At 45.3% G+C, this 20,466-nt stretch overlaps 1 protein-coding gene across 1 annotated transcript in view; it reads right to left on the reverse strand.

The window, feature by feature from the left end:
• LOC134895862 (cytochrome P450 1A1-like) overlaps window positions 1–20,466 on the reverse strand; it is a 212,203-nt gene that overhangs the window by 184,553 nt on the left and 7,184 nt on the right. The window contains exon 2 of the mRNA XM_063913870.1: window positions 5,926–6,740. Coding sequence (XP_063769940.1) covers window positions 5,926–6,740 — 815 coding nt within the window. The remainder of the gene's footprint in view (window positions 1–5,925; window positions 6,741–20,466) is intronic.

Here is a 20,466-nt window from a genome sequence, read left to right on the forward strand (position 1 = left end):
CCTCTTCGCTCTGCTAATGCTCGCTGACTCTCCTGCCTACGGATTACTTCCTCCCACTCCTACCTCCAAGATTTTTCACGCGCTGCACCACTTCTCTGGAATTCCCTACCTCCCCCCCTCAGACTCTCCACCTCTCTACAAAACTTCAAACGGGCTCTCAAGACCCACTTCTACACCAAACCCAGCCAAATCTCATCCTAAACCTCTGTCCCACGCTCTCTATGTACCCCATCTGTCTCACCCCTGTCTGTCTACCCCTCCCCGTTAGAATGTAAGCTCTCACGAGCAGGGCCCTCTTCCCTCATGTGCTTACCCTTTTCTTACTTTAATAATCTTCAACTGCACCAAATCCAGCAGTCTTCTGCCACCTGATACTTATTCCAGTGTCATCTGCTGATGTAACTATGTGTATTTACCCTGTACTTGTCCTATACTGTCATCAACTGTAAGTTGCTGTTTTCTTGTTTGATTATTTGTTTATGTACTCTGTAATTGGGCGCTGCGGAACCCTTGTGGCGCCATATAAATAAAGGATAATAATAAAAATAATAATAACAATTGTTATGGGCGCCAGTGAAAAAGTAAAAAAGGAACTAAAGAAATAGTATTAAAAATAAATAATAATAATAATAATAATAATAATAATGTCAGTGGCATCTGTGAAAAGAAAGGGTTTGTTCAATAAATGTTTACTTTACAGCCCTTTTAGTGTGATAAGTAAAACTGGTGTGCTGGAGTTTGATAATGGGACAGGTTACATGTCCCTATCTTACCCTAACTGGTACCTTTTCCTCCGCTTTCCATTAGTGCGGTGTCCTTGGGTGCATCTAGCCGCGATCGGCAGATGTCGATGACGTCACCCACTGGTCCCTTAAATCTGCTCAGTTCTGCGGCTGGCTGGGCAGTTGCCGGTCTCCTCTCACGCTGGCAGTAACCATGGACACACAGTGACCACGCCGCGGCATTTCAAATGTAGCGCCGGCTGCCAGCCAGTCAGAACTGGCAGTCCGGCAGCCAATCAGGAGCCGCTACTGCTGTCCTGATTGGCTGCCGGTTCGCCAGCTTCGATTGGCTGGCGGCCGGCGCTACATTTGAAATGCCGCCGTCGCGGTCACTGTGTGTTCATGGCTGCCCGAGATGTAAGTAATACCTCGCTGACAGCCGGGCCGCATAGCCGGGCAGTGCTGTACTATAGTGCTCGGCGCTGCCCGGCAAAACTGCGCATGCGCACCCTAATCCCGGGATTGGAGGCTCCGATCCTGGGATTCAAATCCCGGCATTTTGGGGCCCAAATCCCGGGATCCCGCCGATCCCGATCCCGGGATTGGCCTCCCTAGTCACAATGCAATTATGTACACAGAAGATACTTAATGACACACAGTAACAGATTGCAAAACTAGTTTACTAAAAATATGAAGGTTTACTCTTCATAGACTCTAGCAGAGATCCCTAAAGGTTTGACATGATAAAGTTTTATTTGATTTTTTTTTAGTTTTTAAAAAAAACACACTATACTCCCAGCCAGTACTCTTTTGTTACTGTATGGTCTCTGTGGAATGGGACTATGCTTACCTTATCTGTCATCCTGTAGTGCAATACCAGGACTTGCTGAAATATACATACAGTAACCCAGCATTTTTAGCATAATTGACCCTCGATGTGCACCCAATGACTTTACAAGATAGAAGAAACTGATGTAAATGGGAATGACCATTTTAAAAACATAACTACTGTGGGGCCTATTTATCAAAATAGTATTAAATGCCCCAAAGCATTTAGTTATTGTCACAATTTTAGAATATGTTTGACGCAGTTTATAATTGCTCCCATCATTAAAAGCTGTCCCCATGAAGCCTAAAGGCTACACTTTTGCCACTAATAGCAGCAGGTTTACACTGATGGGTTCCATTCATGCAGAGTTACTGTTCATACATGATCCTAGAGAGGGGTTAAAGTGAGCTAGAACGTGGCGGAACTGCGTTCCGTCAGTTTCTCTTGGAGACGGAACGCAGTTCCGCCTCCTCCGGCTCACCTAACCCGATGTCCTGGCGCTGCAGGGAGATGCCGGGCGCCCGCTGAGATTGCGTTACTAGCGGGCGCCCAGTTCCCTCTCCGCAGCGGAAGCCAGAGGGATGAGCTCACTATTGAGCTCCAGCTTTTGGCTCTGTCAGTGCGCGCTATGGGAGAGACGTCATGACATCTCTCCCATAGTGCCGAGGAGCGTAAACCGAGAGGACTGTATCGGGAGTTGGGCTTGGTAAGTATGGTGTCCCTCCCATATGTGTACTTGCGGCGCTTCTACTGGGGGGCAAGCTACTGAGGGCAACCCACTGGGGGCTAAACTACAGGGGGCGGGGCAAAACTACATGGGGAAAACTGCACGAGGGCTAAACTACTGGGGTATTACCACTGCGAGGCTAAACTAAAGGGGGAGTAAACTACTGGGGTCATAACTGCAGGGGCACTACCAGTGGGGGCATAACTACTGGGGCTAAACTACAGGGGGCTAAATGACTGGGGGCATTACTACAGGCAACATTACTACTGGGGGCAATACTACACAGGGGCATTACCATTAAGGGCATTACTGATGGGGTGCACTACTAATGAGGGCATTGTAAAGAGGGCACTTCATAAGAGGCACCACTCCTGGGGACATAAGGGGCACCACTACTGTGGGCATTGTATAAAGGGTGCTGCAGCTTTGGGCATTACTGTATATGTATTACGGCGTCTTACCAGTGCTCGAAGTGGGCCGGTATACAATGGTATGGTATACCGGCACTTCTTCAAGCACTGCAAGGCCGACAAAGAAGCTGAGCTCCCGGTCCGCCCTCCATGCCTCCGCCCCTACCATCGCCGACGCACTGGAAGCCCTGGTTCCAGACACCCAGCTGCAGCGGATCTGGGACCAGGCCAGCTTTATTATTCCTGACACCGCATCGAGCTCTAGTGACCGCGGTGCTACTAGTTAAAATCTGTTGCTGATTGGCTGCCAGTCCGCGGCAGTTTTGAAATATTAGCGCCGTGGTCACAGGAGCTCGATGCGGCGGCAGGGATAATAGAGCCAGCCTGTTCCCAGATCCGCTGCAGCTGCCCTCAGCCTCCTCTGCTGCCCCACCCTCGGACCTCTGCATGCCCACAGCCTCCTCCTCCGCACTATCTCCCATGCCCACAGCCTCCTCCACCCCACGCCTACCACAGCCTACTCATCCACTGCACCGCAGACCACCACCGCTGCTAAACAGGTAATCTTACCCTGCTGCCTTTCTCTCTCCCTAGTCCCTACTGTATGCCCTTGCTGTCCCTCCCCCTGTCCCTGCTGTCACTCCCCCTGTCCCTGCTGTTACTCCCCCTGTCCCTGCTTTCACTCTCTCCCTGTCCCTGCTGTCACTCTCCCTGTCCCTCTGTCACTCTATAATGTGAATTTTGGCTCATACCATGTGCTATAATGTGAATTTCGGCTCATTCTGTGTGCTATAATGTGAATTTCGGCTGATTCTGTGTGCTATAATGTGAATTTCGGCTCATACCGTGTGCTATAATGTGAATTTCGGCTCATACAGTTGGGTATAATGTGAATTTCGGCTCATACTGTGTGGTATAATGTGAAAGGGGCACTAGTGACGGGTCCTACTATTGTGGTGCATAATGTGTATAAGGGGTATATGGTGTGGTAAACTACACTGAATGATATTCCCCCTTTTGAGTGGCCACGCCCCCTTTTCAGGAGTGCGCGTGCCTTCGGCACACACATAATTACATCCTTCACTTTTCCATATCCCCACTTCAAAATTTCCATTTGGGTGCTACTACTGTTGGCATTATTACTATTGTATGGCCACGCCCCTTTCTTTTTGAGACCACACCTCCTTTTTGCTGCGCCTAGGGTGCGCAAAATACCTTTATTCCATGGGCGCCGTGGGAAGGGGGGTGAGTTCCACCACCTCTCTAGGACCACTTTAAGCACTGATCCTAGATCCCGCATGCGCACAGTAAGGGCCAGAGGAGGCATAGGGATCCAAAAAGATTCCTCTTCGCACAGCAGACTTTCTTCTAATAAGTAGGAGACATTGTTATCTGAAGATGCAATTAGCTGCCAGAGTCAAAGCTAAATATGATAAATAGCTCAGCTGCAACATCCCCATACATTATATTATCGGAGTGCTCCAATACTTTTATTAATGCAGCAGATATCTCCTGCATTAGAGGTTTATTAAATATGCTTCTTATTTTAGTGCTAATAATAAATAACTCAACCCTAACCCCAACCTAACCCTTACCCTAAACCTTACAATGACATGTACTGTCAACACTGTGATTGTTGACATACAGTAATGATTACATATAATAGATCAGACCATAGCAGAAAACGCAGTGCCTTATTACTATCCCCCAGGGTGTGAAATTGTTTACACTGTTAATGCAGTCTGCTCTGAGAGTGAATTGGTGAACACTGCCAAAGAATGTATACATTTCCCTATGAGGCCAATTTATTAATATTATAAAAGTTACCCCTGTAATCATCATTGCTTATCACCACATACTGTGACAATAAGATAGTATTCATCCCAGTGGAGAGTAAGAAGTAAAGTGATAGCTTAGACTGTGCATGGCTAATATGCATGACTAATCAAGAAGTATGGGCTGACTGGGATGGATCCAAATGATCCCTCTCCAAAAAGATAAAAGGCAGAATTGTAACCAATAAGCTACAACGGGTTGCCATCTCCTAAACAATAAGCTTTTCTGAGCTTGGCAAATTGCCCATTATCACATTGAACTTAGGGCAGTAGCCTATTGCCAGCAATATTTTACCGCACAGCAAAAATGGGCTAATATCACAATTTTATCCCGATGGTATTATCGGGCTCTCCCATTATAGCCCATTTTTACCGTAAAGTAAATTACCAATTTTTCGGGTGATAACACATGGGATCTGGGAAAATGGGGCTGATAGGGCTGCTTATCGGGGATTCTGCTTTGCATGCTTTGAGCACATTAAGTATAATCCCCATTTAAGGCTAATTGGATGGCCCCCGGGGGATCCACTAGCCACAGTAATTTACTGCAGCTAATAGGATACCCCCTTAGAGAGATATGGGAACTGCTTTTGCAATCCGCAGCAGAGGTACACCTCATAGTAAATGTCCCTGGGAGTTCCGACTGCAGATACAGGTTAATAAATAGACCCACAAATATCAACATGAATAGTACAATAATTAAGATCTAATATTTTCCTCTATCTCCACAATCTCCCATATATTGTTTAATTCTTTTATAAAATAAATATAATTTGACTGTATTCTATTAACACCTAAGATACCTAAGATGTGTCCTGATACATCATTGCTCCAGTCGCACCAAACAGACCCTCTCGGAGTGCCAGGTCCCATGAGACACTGTTAGCATCGAGCGTCTTTTTTGCCAAAAATATGTCTTAGTTGCAATCCGAAATGACTAGTATGGAGCAGTAAGCATATCAAATGAATCAGCATAGTCTCCTGGTGCATCCTAGAGTAGTGATGACTAAGATGCATTTTCGACAGAAAAGACACCCTACAATAGCGGAGTTGCATGGTACCTGTCAGTTCACTCGCCCCATGTATCTCCCGCTGCCTGGCATATCAAGGATAGATGTATGAGGACACATCTGTAACCTCACTGAAATATTTTTAGTAGGAACTTTCTAGGATTAATTCATACAGAAAACCATTAGTTCTTGGACATATCACAAGAGTGCCACAAAATTTTTAACTAAGGCATGTGTTTGCAAGCAAAGGTCTCTAACTTCACACGTGACATGTTTGTCTAACCACTGAAGATATAGCTAAATATGAGGATCACATAAATAATCATTGTAAACAATATATTAATTTCAAATACACAGTCCATAAGTCTATCATTAATACAGTAACTCCTTACCTCACTGTGTAAGCCACAATGGTCTTGTACTGATTTGGATATAAAATTATTTAAAGATCTTGTGAATTTTTTTATTTCTTTCACAGCTGATGAAGGAAAATATCGTAAAATTGGGATAAAATCTGCTAGAAGTCCTGCTCCTGACAGCCTTACGATGTCCTCATTGACCTCAATGATGCGGAGAAACTCTTTATCATGATGGTTATAACGCTTTCCAAAACACAAGGCACACACAACATTGGCAACAGTCAGAGTTATAAGAGGGAACGGGTTAAAACTTCCATGCTCCACTGACATTTGTTGCATTGCATTGACTAGGTCTGATGCTTCGGTAGATATGTATTCTTCAAGAAGACATGAGCAGTTAGATGAATTTGCTTCTGCTTTGCAAAAAGTCCTCAAAGCATTTGTCATAATCTTTTTATGAATTTTCCAGGCATCACCATACTTTTCTGAAAATGTCATACTATTTCCATTGGCCAACAGGGAAAATGAATACAAATATGGCCTGTCTGCAAAATGCTCTCCTTGTTTACCTAGAACCTTTCTCACTGTGTCAGAACCACTGACGACAACCACAGGCAGCATTCCTAACTGGATCAGGAAGACATCTCCATATGTTTTCCTCATGTCGGTAAGCGATATGTGGGCTTGATCTCCAAATTGGAAAAAGTTTCCTACAATAGGCAAAGCCCAAGGACCTGGCAGGGAAAATCTGCTTCTTCTGTGCAATCTCAACAGAAGTAAAATGGTGGTAATGATAATTAGAACAGCAGTCACTTCAAATGAAAGAAGATCTCCCAAAGAATTCTGAGCTGCAAAATATAATACACACAGTATAATAATTTATCTTACATTGTGCTAAGTGAAGATAACATTACAATTATACAAGGTTCTAGCTTTATTATTAAATTAAAGGTAGTCTTGCTAAACAATACACATTTTTCTTGAAAAAAAACAAAAAACAATTTCAATGGATAAACATCTCACTTAAAAGGGGCGATGTATGGAGAGAGCTTCTAACTTCCATGTTACAGGCTGTGTTTGAAAAATGACAGTTAGAAGCTGATTGGTTGGTACTTTATCTTTCTCCACTTTATCTCTCTCCAATATTTGATTGATCTCCCCCAAAGTATCAATAGCATTACTTCAAAAACAGAAAAAAAAGCAAGATGCCAAATTTTGAATGTCAATGAAATTCAGTGTTAAAAGTAACAATTAAAGTTGAGCTGAAAATAAATAAATCTAAATTTGAATCTAAAATGGAAGTAAAAAACTGAAATATTCTAATATAAAGTACTACAATAGTACTCTTATGGATATTCAAATGCAGATTAGAAACAAATGAGGAGTTACACTCCACCTTGTGTCTCACAGTATTAAGGGCCAATTGGCCTAATTCAAGGTTAATTGCAAAACAACATTTTCCTCTAATGGGCAAAACCATGTGCACTGCAGGTTGGGCAGATATAACAGGTGCAGAGAGAGTTAGATTTGGGAGGGTTATATTGTTTCTGTGCAGGGTAAATATTGGCCGCTTTATTTTTACACTGCAATTTAGATTTCAGTTTGAACACACCCCACCCAAATCTAACTCTCTCTGCACATGATATATCTGCCCCCCTTGCAGTGCACATGGGGGGTCATTCCGAGTTGTTCGCTCGTTATTTTTTTCTCGCAACGGAGCGATTAGTCGCTAATGCGCATGCGCAATGTCCGCAGTGCGACTGCGCCAAGTAAATTTGCTATGCAGTTAGGTATTTTACTCACGGCGTTACGAGGTTTTTTCTTCGTTCTGGTGATCGTAATGTGATTGACAGGAAGTGGGTGTTTCTGGGCGGAAACTTGCCGTTTTATGGGAGTGTGTGAAAACACGCTACAGTTTCTGGGAAAAACGCGGGAGTGGCTGGAGAAACGGAGGAGTGTCTGGGCGAACGCTGGGTGTTTTTGTGACGTCAAACCAGGAACGAAACTGACTGAACTGATCGCAGATGCCGAGTAAGTCTGGAGCTACTCAGAAACTGCTAAGAAGTGTCTATTCGCAATTCTGCTAATCTTTCATTCGCAATTTTGATAAGCTAAGATTCACTCCCAGTAGGCGGCGGCTTAGCGTGTGCAAAGCTGCTAAAAGCAGCTTGCGAGCGAACAACTCGGAATGACCCCCATGGTTTTGCCCATTAGCTAACAAATTTGCTGCTGCGATTAGGTCTGAATTAGGCCCAAGGTTTTGCCCATTAGAGGAAAATGTTGTTTTGCAATCAACCTTGAATTAGGCCCAATGTGAAGATACTTTTATAACGCCATTTTGACTGATAAAATAATAAGCTATTGCATTTCAGAAGCAGTTTTTTTCCCCCTAGTCATTATTGTTATTAATGTCAGGCCCGGATTAAGGCTAGGGGGTCCTCAGGGCAAATTAAATGTGGGTGCCCCCTCCAACAAAATGGCCCCATAACCCCCAAATATTATGGCCACAGTGTCCCTCCCCCTGAATGCCACGCAGTGCACCCCCTGGTGGCCCCTCCCCTAGCCCCCGAGTAGTCACCACACAGCAAGCTTACAGAGCAGAGCAACGGCTTATGAGTCCCCAAATCAGCAGCTGGCGGTGATGCGTCACTTGACGCTGATGACGGGACTCCGGAGTTGCTCTGCATGCATGCAGTCTGTGTGCTAGCAGAATGCATCTGGGAAGTGGTACCACTGGGCCCCTGTCAAACCCCCCTATCTGGCCTAAATTAATGTCATGTGTATTTTGCTTGCCATAGTTAAAGTTATTCAGTCATCAGGTATCATTCCTATGATATTACGATATACAATGTTAACAACCTTTTTTTACAATGTGCATGCTTTAATATCATATTCTGCAGAGCAGATATTGTTTATGTAGCTACAATGTCAAATGTATCATTTGTATTAGGAAAGAGGCTTTTTGGTCACTTATTGTTCAGTTTTTTCTCTGAAGCAGGCTGGGCAACACTGGACCGTGGGAACTCTGGACCATGGGGATTGCAGGTTGGGGCTGGAGCTGGTACCTTAATAAAACTGTAGCTTTAAAAGTTTGCGCTCTTCCCTCCTGCAACCACTTAATGACAGTATGTCTTTAAAATAGTTTGGAAAGGAAAAGCAGTAACCCAGTGAAACTGTTCTAACCATCAAACAAACCAGAAGGGAAAAGACGGTCAAGAACCAAACCTCGCACGACTGAGCATGAGGGAAGGAATGCAGTGTTCCCCAGACTGCTTCAGGCTGGAGAACACTGCACCATGGGACATTCAAAAGCTGCTTCCAGGGGAGGAAATGCTCAGACTGCCTTACCGTAGAACTGTATGCCCAAAGTGGGTGCCACTGGAGACAAAAACCTGAAACGTATGGACAGAGTACAAGATGGCTGCACAACAGGCTTGTTCTGCTGAAGAGCCTCTGGTCATGCTGTCTAGGATGTAGCTACCACCCTAGCAGAATACGCCAACCTCTGATGTGCTGTCGATTACTCAACACTAGAATAGGCTCGAGTGATAACTGAGTGGAGAAACACGCAATGACCTGCATAGTAGCTGTTGAAGCACCATCCTATGCATTCAAAGAAACAGCAGAGAATCTGTGCGGTAAACAAAAGAATTCTTGTACAAGTAAATCAGCAGAGCTCGGCTAAAAACAGCAGAGACAGACTACTTCGGTTTTGGGAAGTCTACAATGGGAAAAAAAAGGAAAGACAAGTTCCTGGTTAAGTGTAAGGGCGAACCACGTTTCGTCTGGTACATAGGAACCGTATGGAGAACCACTTTGTTGTGCTAGAATACTAGAAAATGTGCTTGTTTGGAATACAAAACTCCTAAATTAGAAACACGCTGAGTCGAGGCACTGTTCAGAAGGAAAATCAGCTTCCAAGTAATGAATGGAAGATCCTCTGAATGTAAGAGCTGAAGTAGAGTCTGTGTGAGAGGACCAGATGTAGCTTTCACGGTGCCATTGGCAGATGAAATGGTGACTGAATAACTACTACACCCTGTAAAAAGGTTTGGACTTTTGGAATAGAAAGCCAAATGGCACTAAAAATAAACTGACAGGGCCAAAATTTGTATCCTTATACAATTAAACTGTAAATGGGATGCCAAACCCCCTTGAAGGGAGTCCAAGAAATGAGAGACGAAATTTGGAAATATGATCTCTTCTGTTCACACCTCAAGATACAGAGTATCTAAACTCTGAGATAATAATAATAATAATAATAATAATAATAATAGGAAAACCTGTGTCTATGCTTGCCTCATACAATAGGTCCGATAACCGAGAGTGAAAAACTTTAAGTTTCCAAAGGTATCCTGACTCCAGGTCGACAGCACAAAGGTCGACACACCTTAGGTCGACATGGACAAAAGGTCGACATGGACAAAAGGTCGACAGGGACAAGGTCGACATGGAAAAGGTCGACATGAGTTTTTCACGATTTTTTTCTTTTTTTGAACCTTTTCATACTTAACGATCCACGTGGACTACGATTGGAACGGTAAAGTTTGCCGAGCGAAGCGGTAGTGGAGCGAAGGCACCATGCCCGAAGCATGGCGAGCGAAGCGAGCCATGCGAGGGGACGCGGTGCACTAATTGGCAGACCCGTTTCCAAAGACTTGTTACAAAAACAAAGCTGTTTACTTAAAGCCAACCGAGGCAGGACTTCATATAGAAAACGGTTCTTGTTGCAGCAGGACTGGTCTAAGTGAAAGACGACACTTGGGACTAACCGACCTTCTGGGAATCAAGGCGGATCATGACCTGCTGGCCAGTCTGGAATCACTAGGATTATAAACATCTGTAAATCCCTGATGCACATGAAAACTCGAGGTAACCTTGGGATCAGTGAAAACAGATGCGCTAGATGAAAATTCAACAGACTAGGCATGGCATCCAGAGCGTAAGCTATGTGATAGCTGGATCCCGTGCAAAGCTGTGGAACCTTGAAGGTGTGTCGAGAGGTTATGGGATCCTCTCGCTGAAGACTGCACTTGTGAATTAATGGATGGAGGACCACTGGATTAAGAGAGACTCCTCCTCCAGGAGAAATGTGTTTTGTTTTGTTTTTTGGGGTTGTACTTAGGAAAAGATACTGGTTTCCTTTGCCATTGTAGCTGCGCTCATTGGGGGTCATTCCGACCCGATCGCTCGCTGCAGGTTGTCACAGTGCAGCGATTGGGTCGGAACATTGCATGTGCCGGCGCCACAGTGCGCTGGCGCATGGCAGCCGCCCTTGCCTAGCGATCGCCTCTGAGGCAGAGGCTGTCGCTGGGCGGGAAGGGGCTGGACGGCAGCCTTAAGCCGCCATTTAGGGGCGTGGTCCGGTCAACGCAGGCATGGCCGGACCATTGCGGGGGGCGGGCCGCGGCGGCTGCGTGACATCACATGCAGCCGCTGCGGCCCAGGGAGCGACGAGTAGCTTCCGGACAGCACGCTAAAGCTGCGCTGGTCGGGAGCTACTCTTGAAGTGCAAAGGCATCGCCGCAGTGTGAATGATCGTAGCTGTGCTAAATTTAGCACAGCTATGATCAACTCGGAATGACCCCCATTGTGCTTTCGCAATAACTTACATATGACACCACCATGATGTAAACTAACCATTGGATTCTGATGAAAAGAGGACAGGCTGTCCAGCCAGACCAACTGGGCTCGTAAGGGAGCTAGAAAACTGGCATGGTGCTTGAGCACATTTATGTGTAACGCCATCAGCAACGATGTCCTAAAGGTCCTGAAGCTGAAAACGTAGTTTGATGGCACCTAAGTTTGTGATATCAGAGGTGGCAGCATATGCACAGCAGGACATCTGGGTATTTTTGATGAAAAATACCCCGATAATGCTGCGGAGTGGCATCGCAGGGACAGAGCTTGCTCACAATCTCCGTCCCTGCATGCGATAATTGATACATCCATGTGATGTAATCAATTATCGCAGTGCGGATTGGGTCGATTTTATCACATCCCATCCTCATGCCATACATTGGTGGCCCCCATGTCATGGATCACCAATCAGAGATTCCATTTGAAATGAACTCCCTATTACTTGGTTTCACCTGGCGAATAGTTAAGTTTGGATATAACAAACTGGCCAGCCTTTCAAACGAGGAACAAGATGGAATAGTTCCACAGACTGCGCTGACTGAATGGACCAACAACCATCAACTAGGTTATCCATGTTTATGAGGTCTGCCATGCCCTGAGAAAAACCCTGTCTAACAGGGGTCATAAAAAATAATATCAACCTTAACAGTAAGGATTACCAAAGGACCCTTGATACCATGTTATAGTAGGCAATTGAATATCAGGCAGAAGATCACGGTTAGATGGCATATACTAATGTGACAGTTCTGCAGAACGAGAACCCCTACACATTGTAATTAGAGTACCCCCAGTAAGGTAACCGGCCATATATAGTAAACCAGAGTACCCCTTTGCAAGTACGGTAAGAAATTTACACAGACAGGACCACAATGGTAACCAAACCCACAACTAATGTGCTGTGAGGCAGTAATGCTGACCACACCTCCCCTGTACTACCCATGAAACAGTATGACTGCAGACTAAGCCCTAGTAGCGGGCTATACCTGTTAAAAATATTGTACTTATGAAAGAAAAACACACACCGTGCCCTGTTCGGCCATAACTAGTGCAGTATATAGTGTAGATAATCATAGGTGAGAGTGACACAGCAATATATACTGATAATGACACATAGGTAAGAGTGAGACACAACAATATATAGCATACATAGATACAGCTAAGTGACAGTGACACAGCAATATATACTGATGAATACACATAAGTGAGTGTGAGACACAGTAATATATAGTGCACCTAGGTAAGCATCAGTGAGCATGACACAGCAATATATACTGATGAACACCCATAGGTGAATGTGAGACACAGCCATACTATATGGCATACATAAATACTCATAAGTGAGAGTGACACCAATATACAGTAGGTGAGTGTTATAACTGAAGGTTCTTCTTCTTAAGAGTCTGAGTTCTCTGATGGTCTTCTGGGCAATGATCCCTGTACACCACGAGTTGAGACTCGTAGAACTCACCAGCAGATCTTCTAGCCTATAATAGCAGCTTTTCCCTTAAGGCGTGATGTGTCTACTGGTACTGGGATGCCACCAGGACTTACGCCACTGGTGGTAGTACGAGCTCAACCTGGAGGTGTACCCGAAAAGGAGCAAGAGAAGGCACCAGGAAAAGATATAGAAGAACACTATGATGCAAAAGATTAAAGAAGGAGCCAAAGAAGTAACACCAGTAGGTCCCAGGCAAGGACAAGGCAAGTGAAGACTAGAGCTTGAGAGTTTAGGAAGACAGGGAGCAAGCAAACACAGGGGACTCTAAATCTACTGATGGAGCTATAGATTAGAGAGGTACAGAAGGATTTCAGGAGGGCAAATACACAGAGGAGAAACATAACAACACAACAGACTGACGGACAAAAAATTAACAAAAGTAAAAACAATACTCATAACTAGTGATGTGCACCGGAAATCTTTCAGGTTTTGTGTTTTGGTTTTGGATTCGGTTCCGCGGCCGTGTTTTGGATTCGGACGCATTTTGGCAAAACCTCCCTGAAAATTTTTTGTCGGATTCGGGTGTGTTTTGGATTCGGGTGTTTTTTTACAAAAACCCTCAAAAACAGCTTAAATCATAGAATTTGGGGGTCATTTTGATCCCATAGTATTATTAACCTCAATAACCATAATTTTCACTCATTTTCAGTCTATTCTGAACACCTCACAATATTATTTTTAGTCCTAACATTTGCACCGAGGTCGCTGGATGGCTAAGCTAAGCGACCCAAGTGGCTGACACAAACACCTGGCCCATCTAGGAGTGGCACTGCAGTGTCAGACAGGATGGCACTTCAAAAAAATAGTCCCCAAACAGCACATGATGCAAAGAAAAAAAGAGGTGCACCAAGGTCGCTGGATGGCTAAGCTAAGCGACACAAGTGGCCGACACAAACACCTGGCCCATCTAGGAGTGGCACTGCAGTGTCAGGCAGGATGGCACTTCAAAAAAATAGTCCCCAAACAGCACATGATGCAAAGAAAAATAAAAGAAAAAAGAGGTGCAAGATGGAATTGTCCTTGGGCCCTCCCACCCACCCTTATGTTGTATAAACAGGACATGCACACTTTAACGAACCAATCATTTCAGCGACAGGGTCTGCCACACGACTGTGACTGAAATGACTGGTTGGTTTGGGCCCCCACAAAAAAAGAAGCAATCATCTCTCCTTGCACAAACTGGCTCTACAGAGGCAAGATGTCCACCTCCTCTTCATCGTCCGATTCCTCACCCCTTTCACTGTGTACATCCCTCTCCTCACAGATTATTAATTCGTCCCCACTGGAATCCACCATCTCAGGTCCCTGTGTACTTTCTGGAGGCAATTGCTGGTGAATGTCTCCACGGAGGAATTGATTATAATTCATTTTGATGAACATCATCTTCTCCACATTTTCTGGAAGTAACCTCGTACGCAGATTGCTGACAAGGTGAGCGGCTGCACTAATCACTCTTTCGGAGTACACACTGGAGGGAGGGCAACTTAGGTAAAATAAAGCCAGTTTCTGCAAGGGCCTCCAAATTGCCTCTTTTTCCTGCCAGTATACGTACGGACTGTCTGACGTGCCTACTTGGATGCGGTCACTCATATAATCCTCCACCATTCTTTCAATGGTGACAGAATCATATTCAGTGACAGTAGACGACATGTTAGTAATCGTTGGCAGGTCCTCCAGTCCGGACCAGATGTCAGCACTCAATCCAGACTGCCCTGCATCACCGCCAGCGTGTGGGCTCGGAATTCTTAGCCTTTTCCTCGCACCCCCAGTTGCGGGAGAATGTGAAGGAGGAGCTGTTGACGGGTCACGTTCCGCTTGACTTGACAATTTTCTCACCAGCAGGTCTTTGAACCTCTGCAGACTTGTGTCTGCCGGAAAGAGAGATACAACGTAGGTTTTAAATCTAGGATCGAGCACGGTGGGCAAAATGTAGTGCTCTGATTTCAACAGATTGACCACCCGTGAATCCTGGTTAAGCGAAGGGCTCCAATCACAAGTCCCACATGCCTAGCGGAATCGCTCTGTTTTAGCTCCTCCTTCAATGTCTCCAGTTTCTTCTGCAAAAGCCTGATGAGGGGAATGACCTGACTAAGGCTGGCAGTGTCTGAATTGACTTCACGTGTGGCAAGTTCAAAGGGTTGCAGAACCTTGCACAACGTTGAAATCATTCTCCACTGCGCTTGAGTCAGGTGCATTCCCCCTCCTTTGCCTATATCGTCGGCAGATGTATAGGCTTGAATGGCCTTTTGCTGCTCCTCCATCCTCTGAAGCATATAGAGGGTTGAATTCCACCTCGTTACCACCTCTTGCTTCAGATGATGGCAGGGCAGGTTCAGGACTGTTTGCTGGTGCTCCAGTCTTCGGCACGCAGTGGCTGAATGCCGAAAGTGGCCCGCAATTCTTCGGGCCACCGACAGCATCTCTTGCACGCCCCTGTCGTTTTTTAAATAATTCTGCACCACCAAATATTGGTGGCGTTGTCCGATGTCACAAATCCCCAGGAGAGTCCAATTGGGGTAAGCCATTCTGCGATGATGTTCCTCAGTTTCCGTAAGAGGTTGTCAGCTGTGTGCCTCTTATGGAAAGCGGTGATACAAAGCATAGCCTGCCTAGGAACGAGTTGTCGTTTGCGAGATGCTGCTACTGGTGCCACCGCTGCTGTTCTTGCTGCGGGAGGCAATACATCTACCCAGTGGGCTGTCACAGTCATATAGTCCTGAGTCTGCCCTGCTCCACTTGTCCACATGTCCGTGGTTAAGTGGACATTGGGTACAACTGCATTTTTTAGGACACTGGTGACTCTTTTTCTGACGTCTGTGTACATTTTCGGTATCGCCTGCCTAGAGAAATGGAACCTAGATGGTATTTGGTACCGGGGACACAGTACCTCAAGAAATTCTCTAGTTCCCTGTGAATTAACGATGGATACCGGAAACACAATTTTCACCACCCAGGCTGCCAAGGACTGAGTTATCTGCTTTGCAGCAGGATGACTGCTGTGATATTTCATCTTCCTCGCAAAGGACTGTTGGACAGTCAATTGCTTACTGGAAGTAATACAAGTGGTCTTCCGACTTCCCCTCTGGGATGACGATCGACTCCCAGCAGCAACAACAGCAGCGCCAGCAGCAGTAGGCGTTACACTCAAGGATGCATCAGAGGAATCCCAGGCAGGAGAGGACTCGTCAGACTTGACAGTGACTTGGCCTGCAGGACTATTGGCTTTCCTGTGTAAGGAGGAAATTGACACTGAGGGAGTTGGTGGTGTGGTTTGCAGGAGCTTGGTTACAAGAGGAAGGGATTTAGTGGTCAGTGGACTGCTTCCGCTGTCATCCAAAGTTTTTGAACTTGTCACTGACTTCTGATGAATGCGGTCCAGGTGACGTATAAGGGAGGATGTTCCTAGGTGGTTAACGTCCTTACCCCTACTTATTACAGCTTGACAAAGGCAACACACGGCTTGACACCAGTTGTCCGCAGTTCTGTTGAAATAATTCCACACCGAAGAGGTGATTTTTTTTGTATTTTGACCAGGCATGTCAATGGCCATATTTGTCCCACGGACAACAGATGTCTCCCCGGGTGCCTGACTTAAACAAACCACCTCACCATCACAATCCTCCTTGTCAATTTCCTCCCCAGCGCCAGCAACACCCATATCCTCATCCTGGTGTACTTCAACAGTGACAACTTCAATTTGACTATCAGGAACTGGACTGCGGGTGCTCCTTCCAGCAATTGCAGGGGGCGTGCAAATGGTGGAAGGCGCAACCTCTTCCCGTCCAGTGTTGGAAAGGTCAGGCATCGCAACCGACACAATTGGACTCACCTTGGGGATTTGTGATTTAGAAGAACACACAGTTCTTTGCTGTGCTTTTGCAGTCTTAACTCTTAAGTGTTCTAGCAGGAGGATGAGTGCTTCCATCCTCAGGTGAAGCTGAACCACTAGCCTTGAACATAGGCCAGGGCCTCAGCCGTTCCTTGCCACTCCGTGTCGTAAATGGCACATTGGCAAGTTTACGCTTCTCCTCAGACGATTTTGATTTAGATTTTTGGGTCATTTTACTGAGCTTTATTTTTTTGGAGTTTACATGCTCTCTACTATGACATTGTGCATCGGCCTTGGCAGACGACGTTGATGGCATTTCATCGTCTCGGCCATGACTAGTGGCAGCAGCTTCAGCACGAAGTGGAAGTGGATCTTGATCTTTCTCTATTTTACCCTCCACATTTTTGTTCTCCATTTTTTAATGTGTGGAATTATATGCCAGTAATATATCAATAGCAATGGCCTACTACTATATATACTGCGCACAACTGAAATGCACCACAGGTATGGATGGATAGTATACTTGACGACACAGAGGTAGGTAGAGCAGTGGCCTACTGTACCGTACTGCTATATATTATATACTGGTGGTCAGCAAAATTATGCACTGTACTCCTACTATATATACTACAATGCAGCACAGATATGGAGCGTTTTTCAGGCAGAGAACGTATAATACTGGTGGTCACTGGTCAGCAAAACTCTGCACTGTACTCCTTCTATATAATACTGGTGGTCCCTAGTCCCCACAATCTGTGAGCACAGATATTTGCAGCACACTGAGCACAGATATGGAGCGTTTTTCATGCAGAGAACGTATAATACTGGTGGTCACTGGTCAGCAAAACTCTGCACTGTACTCCTCCTATATAATACTGCTGGTCCCCAGTCCCCACAATAAAGCAGTGTGAGCACAGATATTTGCAGCACACTGAGCACAGATATGGAGGGTTTTTCAGGCAGAGAACGTATAATACTGGTGGTCACTGGTCAGCAAAACTCTGCACTGTACTCCTCCTATATAATACTGGTGGTCCCCAGTCCCCACAATAAAGCAGTGTGAGCACAGATATTTGCAGCACACAGAGCACAGATATGGAGCGTTTTTCAGGCAGAGAACGTATAATACTGGTGGTCACTGGTCACTGGTCAGCAAAATTCTGCACTGTACTCCTCCTATATAATACTGGTGGTCCCTAGTCCCCACAATAAAGCAGTGTGAGCACAGATATTTGCAGCACACTCAGCACAGATATGGAGCATTTTTCAGGCAGAGAACGTATAATACTGGTGGTCACTGGTCACTGGTCAGCAAAACTCTGCACTGTCCTCCTCCTATATAATACTGCTGGTCCCCAGTCCCCACAATAAAGCAATTAGCACACTGAGCACAGATATTTGCAGCACACTGAGCACAGTCAGATATGGAGCGTTTTTCAGGCAGAAAACGTAGATATTTGCACTTGCAGCACACTGAGCACAGATATTTGCAGCACACTGAGCACAGATATTTGCAGCACAATTTGCAGCCCACTGAACATAGAAATTGAGAGGACGCCAGCCACGTCCTCTCACGATCATCTCTAATGCACGAGTGAAAAATGGCGGCGACGCGTGGCTTTATATAGAATCCGAATCTCGCGAGAATCCGACCGCGGGATGATGACGGTCGGGCGCGCTCGGGTTAACCGAGCAAGGCGGGAGGATCCGAGTCGCTCAGACCCGTGCAAAAAAAGGTGAAGTTCGGGTGGGTTCGGATTCCGACGAACCGAACCCGCTCATCACTACTCATAACAGACAGCCCAGCTGACATGGAACTGGACACAGAATTGCTGCAACAGGCTTTAGCAGAAAATCAGGCAAGAATCACAAGCTGAGATTGTTCAAAGAAACAAAGGCTCCCGCTGCAGCCCGAACTATGACCAGCACCAAGTGAGAGGCAGACCAGAAAGATGGACCAGTCAGCAAGCAGAGTAAGAACCATTCTCACCTTATTATAATAAACAATAGCAGGTCCTCTGAGCGCCAGTCGGAAGTTCTCACCGGCCACTGGCAGCAGGGCATCCTCTCCATGGGGCCAACGGCCAGGGACGGAAGTACGCAATTGTCCCGGTCGTCTGCCAACCGGACGCTGCTGTAGACACAGGCCGCCATAGCGTGGCCTTCAACAGCACGGCCAGTGACAGTGAGTGTGCATTGTCAGGGTGAACAATGACTTGCAAAGAGACAGGTAGTAGCCTGACTAGACCTAGGTAGTTTAGACTATGCCATAGCACCACAAGTAGTAGGAAAATAAATACGCAAGGCCAGCGCCAGTAAACTGGAAAGGCTTCCTCGACAACAAACAAATTATTAGCGCTTGGAAACTGGATTAGAGATTTTATAATCACAAATTTAATAAATTGATTAAAAATAATAATAATGTTGCAACAATCAATTAAAACACAGTGTGTAGTATTAAATTTTGGGCATAGATTAGCACTGCAAGACCTTAAAAAGTTCCATATATTAGGATATGGTTTGTTTGCCGGTACTCAAATAAGCCAATTTAGCCTCAATCGCAATTGCCACAGTCCAGGAACAGTTTGCAAGCAAATGGAAATGATCAACTGCTGTTGGAATAGACCTTACATAGCTGGTTCAAGATGATACTTGGTCCAATTGGTTTGCTCGGGTCCAATACTGCAGATATCCAATTTGCTGATGATGGTAGTTCCTATATCCGACTTCTAGGCTGTTATAAGGAATTGAGGAAATAGAGTCCAGCTGTCCCACGACGCGTTTCGCTGTTTAGCACAGCTTTTTCAAGGTGATGTGTTTGCAGTGACTGATTGCCCTTTATATAGCAGTGCTAATAGCCCATGTAAAACAGGTGTAACAAATTACTAAAGAAAAAATAAACATTAGAATAAAAATCTAACCAGTTTCCCTATATAGTGACAGACATATAGACTTATATAATAACAAACTTTTGGATTTCGATTATTAGAAACCTATTTTATTTATCACATTGTTCAGGAACACCTGTTCCTGATCACATGGTTACGGGGCCGGCTTCCTGTGAATGGAACGCAACCCTCCACTGATTGGATGATGATTAGTCTCATGACCGGAAACACGTCAGATCTCCCATCAGCCCGGCGCACTGTTGCCAGGCGACGGCCTGAAGAGAGAGACCCGCTCCGGCCACGTGACCGGAATCAAAACAGAGTAGAATAAATCACAGTGAATTTCTTGAGGAACTTTTATGAAGTGATTGGTCGGACTAGCCAAAAACATACTTGCAAGATGAACATTCTATAATGGAGATACTGCTCCGTCCTCGTTGTTTGGTAACCGGTCACGTGACCAGAACTAGCCAATAACATCGTTTACTCTAGCATCCTGTTGCCAGGAGACGTACTATACAGAGGGATATAGTCCGGTCACGTGACTGGATTAATTATACATGTGACTAAATATGGGATAATGAACACGTAGTAAAATGTTTATTTCACTAGTATAATATTGACTGGTTGAAGCAACCATTATATGAAAGATTTTACAAAGTTTTGTTCCAACAGCAGTTGATCATTTCCATTTGCTTGCAAACTGTTCCTGGACTGTG

This window comes from Pseudophryne corroboree, chromosome 1, assembly GCF_028390025.1.
Source record: "Pseudophryne corroboree isolate aPseCor3 chromosome 1, aPseCor3.hap2, whole genome shotgun sequence".
Lineage (NCBI taxonomy): Eukaryota > Metazoa > Chordata > Amphibia > Anura > Myobatrachidae > Pseudophryne > Pseudophryne corroboree.